The following is a 12418-nucleotide window of genomic DNA, read 5'->3' on the forward strand; positions in this document are numbered from 1 at the left end:
ATGCCTGGAGTTCAGGGTTACCAAATCTCATTTTTGCCACAACGTCGATTTAGGCGGTTTCGTGCTTTCATGCTGACACTAATACCGACAGGCTTGATTTAGCAAAAATGCTTCTTTTTAACCGACTTCGATAATTCTTTTTTCATCGGAAACGTGGCACCTCAATGGTAGTTTAGATTCGATAATTGGATCGTGAAGAAATTAACGATAATCTTAAATTTTTATATGAGAATTGAAGTCGGTTTTGTTTTTTGCTTAAAAATTACTTGTTATAAACTACTTTTACCGTCAAATACATAAAAAAAATATATGTAAAAGTTTGAAAAACAACGCTTATTTTTGAATTCTAGAAACCTCTTAAATAAATAACAGTTCTGTACGCCCAAAAATATGCAATGTCTGTAGATAAACATTTTCGATCGCTCATTCGCCACATTTCGTATTGCATATTTTAAGGCACACTCGCTAAGTAACTGAAACCCACTGCACTAAGTAGCTTTATTTCCGGTATTTCATAAAGTTTTATAGGGACCAGCTGACAATGTTTGCAACATTAAATAATAGAATTTCAATTTGCGGCAAATTTGTGTTTTCTTACGGTTTTCTATACTGAAACTTTTTTGAGTTATTTCATAATGGCAATATTTACACACATAAATACAAACATATACTGTATGCAATTAAGGTAATGATTACTTTACATTAGCAGTAACTAGTCACTTTTAGCAAAATTTAATACTGAAGTACTGTTAAATCGGTATTATTGTTCTTGAATTGTAAAAAGCAAAGAAAAATATAAAATTGTAGATGTACGAAAGGGATTACAATTAAGTTTTGTAAATAAGAAATGTATAACAAATCTATAAAAATACTTGCTATATTAGATTGAGTGCTTCGCACAACTGAAATTTTATAAAAAAAAAGAAACAGAAATTTTGACCTAAAACAGCCGTCAGAGCTACTTTTGCACATCACATTGTAATACGCGATGGGAACGACCCAGATTTACATATATATATATATATCAAAACCGAAACTACGGGCTACCAGAAGTAGTGTTCCACAGAGTATATGCCGTTAGAAATCAATATAAATGTATGTAGCTATAAATATGGATATTTTTAACAGTATTTCTCTTTTCAAAACCGAACAAATAAATTGAAATCTGACACTGATTAAGCTGTTTAGAAATATGTATAAATAATAATGAAGTTTAAATTGTATATATACACCTGCGTTCAACTAATTAGAAACGAAATTCAAACAGATATTGTCTGCAACTTATGTTTATTTTTTTATTTTTAATAATTTTCATTTAAACTATAGTTCAATCTGTAACAGAAACCACAATAATAAAAGTTGCAAAAATAAATTAATCAAACTTCAAAAAGTTGTCATCAAAATTTCCGAATTTTTAATCAGAATATTAAGAAAACTTTCGGGTATGCAGTACTGTAGCCCATTTTACGTATAAAAAAAATTTTGATCATGTGTTATATGGAATAAAATGCGCACCAACCTCCAAAAAAAAAAAATTTTTTAAATCAACGGTTATTTTTAACGATTTGAGACTTGCACTTTCTTAGACTACAATTGAATGGGTTACAGAAGTGCATACCCGAAAATGTTCTGATTCAAAATTTGGAAATTTTGATGACAATTTTTTGAAGTTTGATACATTTTTTTTTTTTGGAATTTTCGCAAGCTTTGTGGTTTCTGTTACAGATTGAACTATATATATGAAAATCATTAAAAATAAAAAACATAAACATAATTTGCAAACAATATCATTTGAATTTCGTTTCTAATGAGTTGAACGCATGTGTACATACATACATACATTTATGTACTTTAAGTTTAGTATACCAAGAATTCATCATTTCGTGACAAAATTGTTGATTTCTTAGAAAATTAAATAAAGAAAATACATTCAGATATTTTATTAAATTGAGGTGTGTATTTATATTAAGCGTAAAATATATAGAATTATGGCTTACTTAATAAGTACATATACATATATAGTATATATAAATGTTGATTATTCGCTGTAAGTTAAACTTACAAATGAAAAAAAAAATACGAAGAATGTATGAATAAGTATGCATACGTATAGACAATTACATATATGTATGTACATATGCATAAGCAAATATACCTATATATGTATTAAAGTGGATACTAGCAGTAAAGTATGTAAGTTTGCATTAAAAAATATTTATTTGAAGTAGTTTAATGAATTCCAGAGTAAAAAGATCTGATTTTTGATGTGTGCCTCTTTTGAAGAGGGTGTGCGAAATATGCAAAATTACACAAAAGTAATTAACAATAAAAAGTTATAATCATTTCTTCAGAATCCCACGATTCCGACCGGTGTCAGAAAAGCTTCGAGCGGCTCTAGTACTTATTTCCAGCACCATACTTCCCAAGGTACGCAAATCGTTAAAATTTTGAAATAAGCAATTCATGAAACCTAAATTTAACATTTTGAAACTTAATTAATCGAAGCGACTTAAATCTCCCATATCTTTCAATGTTGCCGCTGACTGGCCACCGCCAATACTAGCTGGCACTACTTCAAAGTCATTATCATTGTCAACCATATGTGCATTATTTAACTGTTGCATTCCTTTTAACTTTGATTTAACTTCATTTTGTTTGTCATCCAAAGGTTCATTTATTCTGCTCTTTTTCGCCTTTTTTGGTGATGGCTTTTCCTCAATCCTCCTTGGTGCCTGCTGTTGTTCAACCTTTAAATCACCTTCTCCACCACCGGTTTCGTATATTTTTCGTTTTTTATTATGTTTATTACTTTTCATAACATCTGGTCGTATGCCAGTGTCATCACTGCGAGGCAGTTGATATTCGCCAAGTTTTTCTTCCACTTCAGGCACGTTAGGTTGTAATTTTTCCTGTAATGCTGCTAGAGCTATAAGTAACGCTTCCTCCGTGCGTATAGTGCGTGATCCTTGTCTCGGTAGCACATTCACATACTGATCGAATAGCAGCGATGGATCGTCTACATCTAGTTTGTCATCGTTAGCTAACGCCGCTTCAAGTCCCTTGAGGCCACCGAATACTACAAGCAGATGATCGAACTTGTATGAACGATTTGGCACTTCATGCACATTTGTGCCATTATCCGAAGTGCCAACAGTGAGGTCATAACCTCCAGCGTAGGGCGATTTAGTGAAAATTTCGGCTAGCGAGTGAGCAATGCGCACTGTGTAGCCCCAGTACACACCTGTCTCGCGACGCGGCTCATCAGGGCTGACGATTTTGCCACGTAACTTCTTAGTGTTATCTAGAAAAAATAAAATGAAATATAGAAATTATATATAGGTATATTTTGCATCATACCCTTTACATTTTCCAGCTTAACAGTAACACGCACCCCTGGTTCGATCGCCTTATTGACTAGCACATCATTCAGCAAACCAGCATTTACATACGAATATCCATCCTTTGCTTGTTTTTCTGAAATGATGCCTTCGCGATATAGGAAAACGTTCTGCTGGCGCAAATGGTGTGGCGTATCCAATGGATTCAAAAGTCCTGAATATTTCAAATCCTTATGCAAAGGGAAGAAGTACTTTCGCAGATACTGTGGACATTCCAAGTACTGTAGTATGCGCGCCAATTGTAGGCAACTACTGCGCACTGTTGCTGACATCGAATTGCCACCGTTTTCCGTTCCCTCTCCATCATCTGTGTCATAGTTGCGTTTTGTTTGCCGTGCCGTAGCCACGCCGATATCATCAAAGACAATCACTTCATGGACGCGAAAAATGCATGCAGCGCGTGCTATTTGACCAGCTACGTAGGAGCGTAGTTCAGCCGATTGTGCATTCTCGAGTATGGAACCAGGAACTGCAATGCTAATAGTTGAAGCTTGCGGTTTAGGCGTAACCGCGATATCGGCGGCGGACTCCGCAGCATCCGTTTCGGACTTTGCAGTCTTCTCCAGTTCCTTCAGCAATTTTTCATGTTTACGCTGTTTTTTGAGCGCTTTCCTCTCCTCGTTGATCTTCTTCCATGACTTTGGTTGCTCATTGCTGGCTTTTATCGGAGGCATTTCGAAATAATTTCTTTATTGTTTAGTAAATAATTGCAAACAAATCGAGGAATACGATCACATCAACACGTGTGAAAAACAATTCCAAAGTGTGGTGAAAATTAAACCGAATTCCAAATGTGTTGAATAAAACAAGTGGACACTTCTCAAAGCAGCTGATTTTAGGTTTGTTCGTCGAGCAAAAAATCACGATTTTTGCCCAAATCGCGTTCGTGCAGACCAAAAAATTATCCAACACTCAAAAATTGTGAGAGGTAAGTGACAGTTCTCTTGGAGAGAAGTTGCAAATTCTTGCTGGAAAAAATTTTGCCAGCAAGAATTTGCAAACACGAAAAACATGTGGTTGTGGCGCATGGTTGCACTTTTGTCTACAATAATTTGAATAAATTAGTTCGTTAAATTTAAAAATTTATAAACACGAGCGATTTTTTTATGAAAAAAGGAAGTAAATAATTGTTGATATAATTAATTTAGTTAATTCCAATGATTTGAACTTAATTCGGCTGAAAAAAATGGTATTCGCAATCGGAATGCAATTGCAACCAGAGTCGATTTAAGAAACCCGACAGCTAGTACGATGAAGAAATTGAAATGTATGTCAAAGAAAGTCAGAACAACAAGAAATATACATGTATATCCTGTTTTTGGCCATCCGAAAGCATTTTAAAAATTCTATAAAAATTTTTTGTGTTTGAAATGCAACCGTGGACGTTTGCGTTCGTGCAGAAATTTGCAAGTTTCTCAACATGAGAGAGAATTTGAGAGAATTTTTTCTTACTCTCTGATATTTTGAGTGTTGGATAATTCTTGCTGGATTTTCGACGAACAAACCTTTTAATTGTTTTTGTTTTGATTCCACCTTTCGTTAATTTGGAACAAAAATAATTTTCAATTTAAGCGCTTCAAATAAGTGGATTAGCAAAAAGTCTTTTTGATAAAAATAAAATGAGCCGTGAAATATTGGCACCACCTCTACAACGTATGGACAACAACCGTTGCTATCGCGTGAATTTAATACACGAAGATTTCGGAAACCAACTAGCGGACATGCAGCGCCAACGCCATCAACAAGACACGAAACCGACGGGAAACGCTTATATGGAGCAGGGTATGATAGTAACGTACATACATATATCCTACCGTTTAGATGGATCATATGCAAACTTCTGGTATCGTCATCGTCGCATCAGTCGGCCTTAAATTTGCCTTGTAGCAATGATGACGTGCCAGGCTGCTCAGGATTTATTTGATTTATCCATATATGTATGTGCATATGTACATATTTTGGGAAATGTTTAGTTATTGGCCCACCGTTTTTGGGGTGGGGGGGCGGAGGGGGAGGGGGCGGGGCCCCCCAAACCCCCCTCATTCGAAAGGGGACAGTCGCCACTTTACGAAAAGCCCCACCCCCCCCTTGGGGACCTCCCACAGACCCCTAGGGAACCGTTTGAAAATGGGGTAAAAACGTAATTTTCCGAGGCAAACTGAGCAGTTTCAAGTGGAATATAACCCAACTAACGAAAAACGTGGGATTTTTAAATAAAAGAAATTATCCCAAGTTGGTTATCAGGCGATTTGAAAAAAAAAATGATGGGGAAAAAAATTAACTAACAATATTGTGAAATTAAGAAAAAAGCGACAGATAGAAATGTTCGGCCGCACTTAGGGATTATAACCCTCACTACGTAGAATTCTCTTCTGTGTTGCCAAAGAAAGGGGGTTGAACACCTTTTGCAGAGAACACCTTTCTGCGTAGGCGGCCTTCGGCCGCACTTAGGGATTATAACCCTCAGGCAGTAGAATTCTCCTTTCTGTGGTGCCAAAGAAAAGGGGCCGAACACCTTTTGCATAGAACACCTTTCTGCGTAGGCGGCCTTCGGCCGCACTTAGGGATTATAACCCTCAGGCAGTAGAATTCTCCTTTCTGTGGTGCCAAAGAAAGGGGGCCGAACACCTTTTGCATAGAACACCTTTCTGCGTAGGTGGCCTTCGGCCGCACTTAGGGATTATAACCCTCAGCGAAAGGAGCCACAGGGACAGTAAATACATATTTTCCATGGAAAGGTTTATATTTTTAATGCTGACTGGGTTATATCATATTTTCTTTTGTCTCTCATCCTTCTTGTATATTTAGCAGTTTGACAGCTAAACGCCACCATTTAATGTGCATATGCAACCAAAGGCAAACGCGTGGTTTTGAAGATGTTTTTATTTAATAAATTGTGATTGATAGATTAAAATTAAAGTAATAAAGAAAGTTGTAACAAGTCGAATAAAGTTTAAAGTGAAGGGGAATATAAAAATGCATTAGTGAAGTGGCTGCTTTAAGGAAAATAGGAGTGATAAATGTGAGCTATTTTCCGAATTTTACAAAAAAGGGCATATTTCAAACCCAATTTGTAAATAAATTAGTGACCAAAAATTACAATAGTGGATGTTAAAGTAATGGGTAGACCCTTGGCTACAAGTGTGTGCAATTTTTTTTTGGATCGGGTCACCCCTTTGGACGCAATACCCCGAAATAGGTGGGCCACTTACTAAACCGTACCCCATATTTTAATAAACTCAAAAATCTTTCCAGACTTGTACGACGAGGACGATGATGATGAACACGATGAGGGAGGTGATTTTAACTTAGAAGAATTGCCAAACGGCCATTACAAACTGACTATGCATGTGGCGCCGTAAGAATCCATTACACGACAATTTTTAGAAAATACTTCCCACACTTCTATTGCAGGAGCTTTTATGGTGGCTTGATCGGGTTCAAAGGCACCACCAAACGACGTATAGAATCTGAAACTCAAACCGATATTTATATACCCCGTAGTAGGGAGGGTGGACAGAAACAAGCCGATGATGTTACGATTAAAGGCAAGTGTTCCGTAAAATCTAACGATATCTTAAACATACAACAATCGTTTTAGGAAAAACTCGAAGTACCGTCATGGCGGCACGCAGAAAAATAAATCTGTTATTAATTTCATTGCGAAAACGTATGCGGCCGACACACTTCACCTGTGTGCCGTTAAATTATGGCGAAGTAAAGGAGAGATTCATTGCAATGAAGGTAAATTGTTTGTGTTAAAATTGCAGCTTTAATTATATTTTGTTTACATCTCAATTTTATGCTCCACTGCAGAAGCAAATACTGGCTCTCAATTTGCCTGGTATTGATGAAAATCTTTTCCAATCTGATGATTGTATTCATTTAACATTGATTACCTGTGTACTACTGGACGACGCTGAACGAGCTAGAGCCGTAGAGGTTCTGCAAAGTTGCAAGTGAGTAAACATACTGTATAGCAATGTAAATTAATTTAATTTTCAAAAACACATTTTTTTCTCCACTAAGGTCTTTCCTTGCCGATCTGCAGACGCCGTTCCAAATACAGGTGCGCGGTTTGGAAATTATGAATGACGATCCAAGCTCTGTACGCGTATTGTACGCTCGCATTGATGCACCAGAATTAAAAAAGTTTGGTGATATGTCTATGCAACCTTTTCTACGCAGTGGTTTGGGTTTCGATGATCATGAACGCGGTGGAGTAAAGCTACACATGACCATAATGAATAGTCGTCACCGTAAGCAAATTGATGCTAAAGCGGCTGATTCTTTCGATGCACGTGAAATACTAAAACGATTTGGTGATTATAATTTTGGTAAAGTAGAATGCAGTGAAGTGCATTTGTGTGTAATGCATCATACATCGGGCGACGAACGAGGAGCATTTTATAGAATCACAGGAAGTTTAAAATTCTAATGCGGGATTGGTGAATTTTGAGTGTAAAGAATGCAATATGCTAATAAAGTATAGTACCATTTGTAATAAAACTGAAATACATATGTATGTATGTACATACATATTTATTTTAAATTGAATCTTAAATAGTTTTAATTTCACTTTTTTGTGAGGAGCCGTAAAGTATGTCCAGTTTCAATATTGTACTGTATGTATGTATGGTAATAAGATCTCTACAAATTCTTGAGAACTTCTACCAATTCATACTCGTTTGTTGATTTCTTGATAATGTGTTGGTAATGCTTAATTTAAATTTTTCTAAAATGCTGCAGAAATTGCACAGTAAAAATTGTTATGTTGCTTTGATTTGTCAATGATGAACAACTGATTGTCAAAATTTTGTTCCTCGAACGCTTGATATAGGCAGAATCGCCCAAGTTTTCGCATAGTGCGTGATGTTCTTTCAAAAGTGCCACTTCCGTATAATTACAGCTCGAATACATCCCAGGTTTTATTAAGATTGTTGCCCCTAGCGTAGGGCTTACTAGAAATTCTATCTTTGCTTGAGCACCGGTACCAGGTAGAGAGAGAAAACCCCACAATCCTAACGGCGTCGTCCCTGAGGACCGACCCAATAGAGCCTGCACGCTTCTTGGGGCTGCCGTTAGTGGAACTCGACGACAACGACTGAGATATCAACCGATCTGGGCTAAAACAACAACAGATATGGTTGTAAAGTAGTAATTTTTGAGTGCATACTTACTTGCCTACAAAGTACAGTCTTCCATATTTAACTAAAACACTTATCATTGCATTTCTTGCACTTTTTAAAAATATCTGCTTTTAATCTTGTTTCGTGTTTTTTTTTCTCAATTCGTTATTTATGCATTTACCTTAGTTTCACATTCAAAAAATTTTACATATCTAGTTTGCTTTTTATTGTAATACACTGATGCTCTTTAACTTTATTGTGTTCTGCAATATATTTAGTAACTTTTTTTTTTGTTTATAAACTTAATTGTATTTTAATTTGTATCGTATTCTATTGATTGTGCATTTACTTAATCAATTGCTCTCAAGGAAAATACAATTTATATTTCTCAAGGAAAGTACAATTTATATGGCTCTCAAGGAAAACACAATTTATATTTCTCAAGGAAAGTACAATTTATATAAACGGATAGCCAAATGCATGGTGTTTCGATTTGCTAAGCCTAATTTTCAAAAGTTCAAATATTTAATTAATAAAAAATATCAGGTAATATTTGAATTGAATTTCATAAAAAACCTACCTTCTAATAAAAAGGATTTATGTATGCATACATAGTAAACGTGCAAAAATCTGAGTGGAATAAAAATCAAATTGGGGAAGCCGCAGTTTGAGCACAACGAATGTGGTTTCGACCTTGTTCTTATTCGATAAGCGATTCTCTTTAGCCTAGTACGTTAGGCTAATTGTTATATTTATAACCCCTCGAAATAGTTACATATCCAGTTAGGACATTTTCGATGTAGGGCGATCTTACACTCAGCTGACGATTAGTATGTTACTCACAATAAAATAAATTCTGGTTACGAACTGACCATTGGCAGCATTATTCACAATTTTAATAAACAAAGAAAGTGAGAAGCGAACTTGATGTAGACGTCGTGTCAGGAGGAGACACGTACCTATAATTGAAAGCTTAGCTTCAAGTCATTATTCTACTGAACCAATCACCATCAGCGCCCAGACTGTTGAAAAACCATGAACCCAAGTGCTTGAGTCACTTCGTCTGTACTTGTTGATTTTTGTCACCGTTGAAGCATTGGTGCTATAGCAGTGTCCTGTGATAATTTTCGGTTAGGACTCTTACTGCATGTCTATGGAGTTTCAGTATGTCCCTTGTCTTTTTCCTACTAAGCCGCAGCCATAATAATCTTATGGTCTCAAAGTCTTCCCGTTTGTTCCAGAAGTCATTCGTCGCGGCCACGGTGTATTCACAAATTTTCCTAACGTTATCACTAAACGCTGGTAGTACGGAGCTATCCGCTTCTTCTATTGGCATCATTGAGCTGTATCTGGCCGTCTCGTCAGCCGACTCCTTCCCTTCAATATACATTCATACGGCTCAGTGACGCCAGCGTGGTGCGATATTTCCATACAATTCCCGATTTTACTATTGCCTTCAGTGCCGCCTGACTGTCGACAAAAATAGTGCCTTTGTCTTCTAGAACTCTACTGCTAAATAAAAGACTAGGCGCCCTCTCTATAGTGTAGATCTCCGCTTGGGTGACGAAAGGACCGGTTGATCTTTAAGTCTATCGAGTAGACACCGGCTCCAGCTCCTTTTTCCATCTTTTAACCGTCAGTGGAGATGGATATATCCCCCTCTGGTACTGGCAGTCCTGCATCCCATTCGCTGGTCGGGAACCAAGGAGAGATAAATGGAAGGACTAAACATCCTCGGTGGCGAAGCGATGGAACTTGCCATATTTACTCATGGAGATAGTATTTTCCTGGGAACCACTGGACTCGACGTGTCAATCAACACCTCTGCAAACTCTCACCCGTCAATTCCATTAGCGAACTTAACTCCTTGCTAAATTTGACCCCAGCATGCCCCAAAACATGTCCAGCTTTTGGGGTACCCCCGCACAGCAACCACTGGGTCCCATCCCGCCAAAACATCACTTTTTAGGGTCTACCTTTAGTTAAGCTTAAAGACAACGACCTGCCAATTAGACAGGGAAACGTGCCGATACAACAACAACTAGGTAGCTACAAATATACGCGCTTATAATCTCGTCCATCTTTGCTAACTTTTTTTTCATTGTTTTCATAAATTTTTTCGAGCAGGGATGATCTGAAGCGAGTGGAGAAATGGCGAATCAAAAGCGTCTATTTAGTAGCATGAGGTTAAATTTAGCGACAGCTTACTGTAATGTGTTGCTTGCGTGCTGCTTAATTTTTGCATATTTTTAGGCTCTACGGTCGAAAACTTCCACATTTTTATCTCACTAAAGAAAATGCCACGAAATACGCATGCCGTAGAAAATCTGTACGCCATCGAACTTTCAGCCTGTGCCTTTGAGCATTAGCATCAATTAATCGAATGAACCTATTTTTGCATCATCGTCCCAACCCAAATTGTGCTCATCCTGCGCTTTTCGCGAATTTCAAAATAATTTCTTTGTATTTTTTACATTTTTCTTTTTCCTTTCTTAGCTGTACGCAAATACTGGTGCCAGAACTCGGGTGCCTTTAGAATTACATAAATACATTTTTATTATACATACGTATATTTTATTATAATAAGTGTTTACAAAAAGAATTGTAAAAATAAAAATATCTAAAAATTTTTTTTTTAAAAACTCGTATGCACATAAACGCACAATTGATTTTCATATTTGTGGCGGAGTTACACTTGTATGTATAAACCAGAATTTACTGCTTTATTTTATAAAACTGAGTATAGTAATATGTATGTCTGTGTTGTTTACGCTTTTTAAATTTTTATATTATTATTTTTTCTTCTTCTGTGTTACTGTTACTAAGTATTCAGTCTAAAAAATGCGTGTTTTCTCTGTTTCCCCTTGTTTTTGCATTAGATTTTATTTGTTTAAATTTAGGTAGGTATTTATTTTTTGTTGTTCTTGCTTCGTTAATTACCATTTTATTGACCTTGCACATACAGTGATTTCTTTTAAATATTCGTAATATTTTTTCGAGCTAAATATATAAAAAAAAAGCGCAAAAACAGTATAAAAAAATTCTTGGGCAGCAAATAACAAAAATAATTTACCTCGAAATACATTACGAATATTAAAAAAAAAAATCAACACGTGGTCATTTGTTTGAGTCAATGTATGTACATACATATGTATGTAGGTACATATGTGCTTGTGTATTTCTTAAGTTGTGTTTAAATTTAATAGTGTGAAAAACATTGATAATTTGTAATTTCACAATAAACTGCATACATAATTTTATTTTACTCTGTTATTTCGATATTGACGCTTTTCTTGTAATGCGATGTTTACCTTTTGTTTACAAACTTCAATAGTTCTTAAAATTGTGGGCATATGTGTGCATTCTATTCTCTCGACATTCATATTTACATACGTTCATCCATACTTTAAATGCAAGGAGCGGATTAGAAGAAATTTTTAGTTATTTAATAGCAGTTACTTTTCTTCCTTTGATCAACAAGTGTTTTATCTTTCAATAAGTCGAGCGCCTAAAAATACACACCGGCTGTGTAACAAAGCAAAATCCAAACATGAATTTTCATCTACATCTATTTGGATTTGTGCAAAGATAGCCAATAGGCTTGGAGGCTCAAAACTCCAGTTCTCCATGATTTTTCACTCCAATAAGTACAACAAGGTTTTTAAAGCTGAAATGGCGACTTCGTTTGCAGATAATTTTGCCGCCTTATCAGAAGTAAGTTTTTCATAGCGAAAATGAAACTAACAAAAATCAAGTAATTTTTAAGCAAAAAACAAAACCGAACTCAATTCTTATATAAAAATTTAAGATTATCGTTAATTTCTTTATAATCCAATGATCGGATTTAAACCAACCAAATTAGTATGGGACCCTTAAAAAAATAATTAGGAA

The 12418-nt window shown here is 35.8% G+C and overlaps 2 protein-coding genes across 2 annotated transcripts; one reads left to right on the top strand and one right to left on the bottom strand.

Moving 5' to 3' along the window:
• Positions 1-2041: 2041 nt before the first annotated feature.
• Positions 2042-4150, bottom strand: LOC118742780 (putative methyltransferase C9orf114). Its single transcript, XM_036475116.1, has 2 exons — positions 3358-4150; positions 2042-3301 (listed from the first exon to the last, which is right to left on the bottom strand). The coding sequence occupies exons 1-2, from the start codon at positions 4070-4072 to the stop codon at positions 2496-2498; spliced, it is 1521 nt and encodes a 506-aa protein (XP_036331009.1). The 5' UTR covers positions 4073-4150; the 3' UTR covers positions 2042-2495.
• An 814-nt stretch (positions 4151-4964) lies between these two features.
• On the top strand, positions 4965-7913 carry LOC118742781 (activating signal cointegrator 1 complex subunit 1; the record flags this gene model as incomplete). Its single annotated transcript, XM_036475117.1, is given in 6 exon segments — positions 4965-5180; positions 6654-6756; positions 6813-6946; positions 7000-7142; positions 7215-7357; positions 7428-7913. Coding segments are annotated over 6 exon segments (1095 nt in total). The 3' UTR covers positions 7837-7913.
• Positions 7914-12418: the final 4505 nt, after the last annotated feature.

Source organism: Rhagoletis pomonella, unplaced genomic scaffold (genome assembly GCF_013731165.1).
Source record: "Rhagoletis pomonella isolate Grant_MI unplaced genomic scaffold, Rhpom_1.0 Rhpom_scaffold_00007, whole genome shotgun sequence".
Classification (NCBI taxonomy): Eukaryota; Metazoa; Arthropoda; class Insecta; order Diptera; family Tephritidae; genus Rhagoletis; species Rhagoletis pomonella.

Excerpts from the sequence above, each read along its gene's own strand:
- LOC118742780 (XM_036475116.1), bottom strand. The coding sequence starts at position 4,072 with ATGCCTCCGATAAAAGCCAGCAATGAGCAACCAAAGTCATGGAAGAAG. Across the intron at positions 3,302-3,357 it reads TAAGCTGGAAAATGTAAAGG|ATAACACTAAGAAGTTACGT; the intron begins GTATGATGCAAA and ends TATTTTTTCTAG.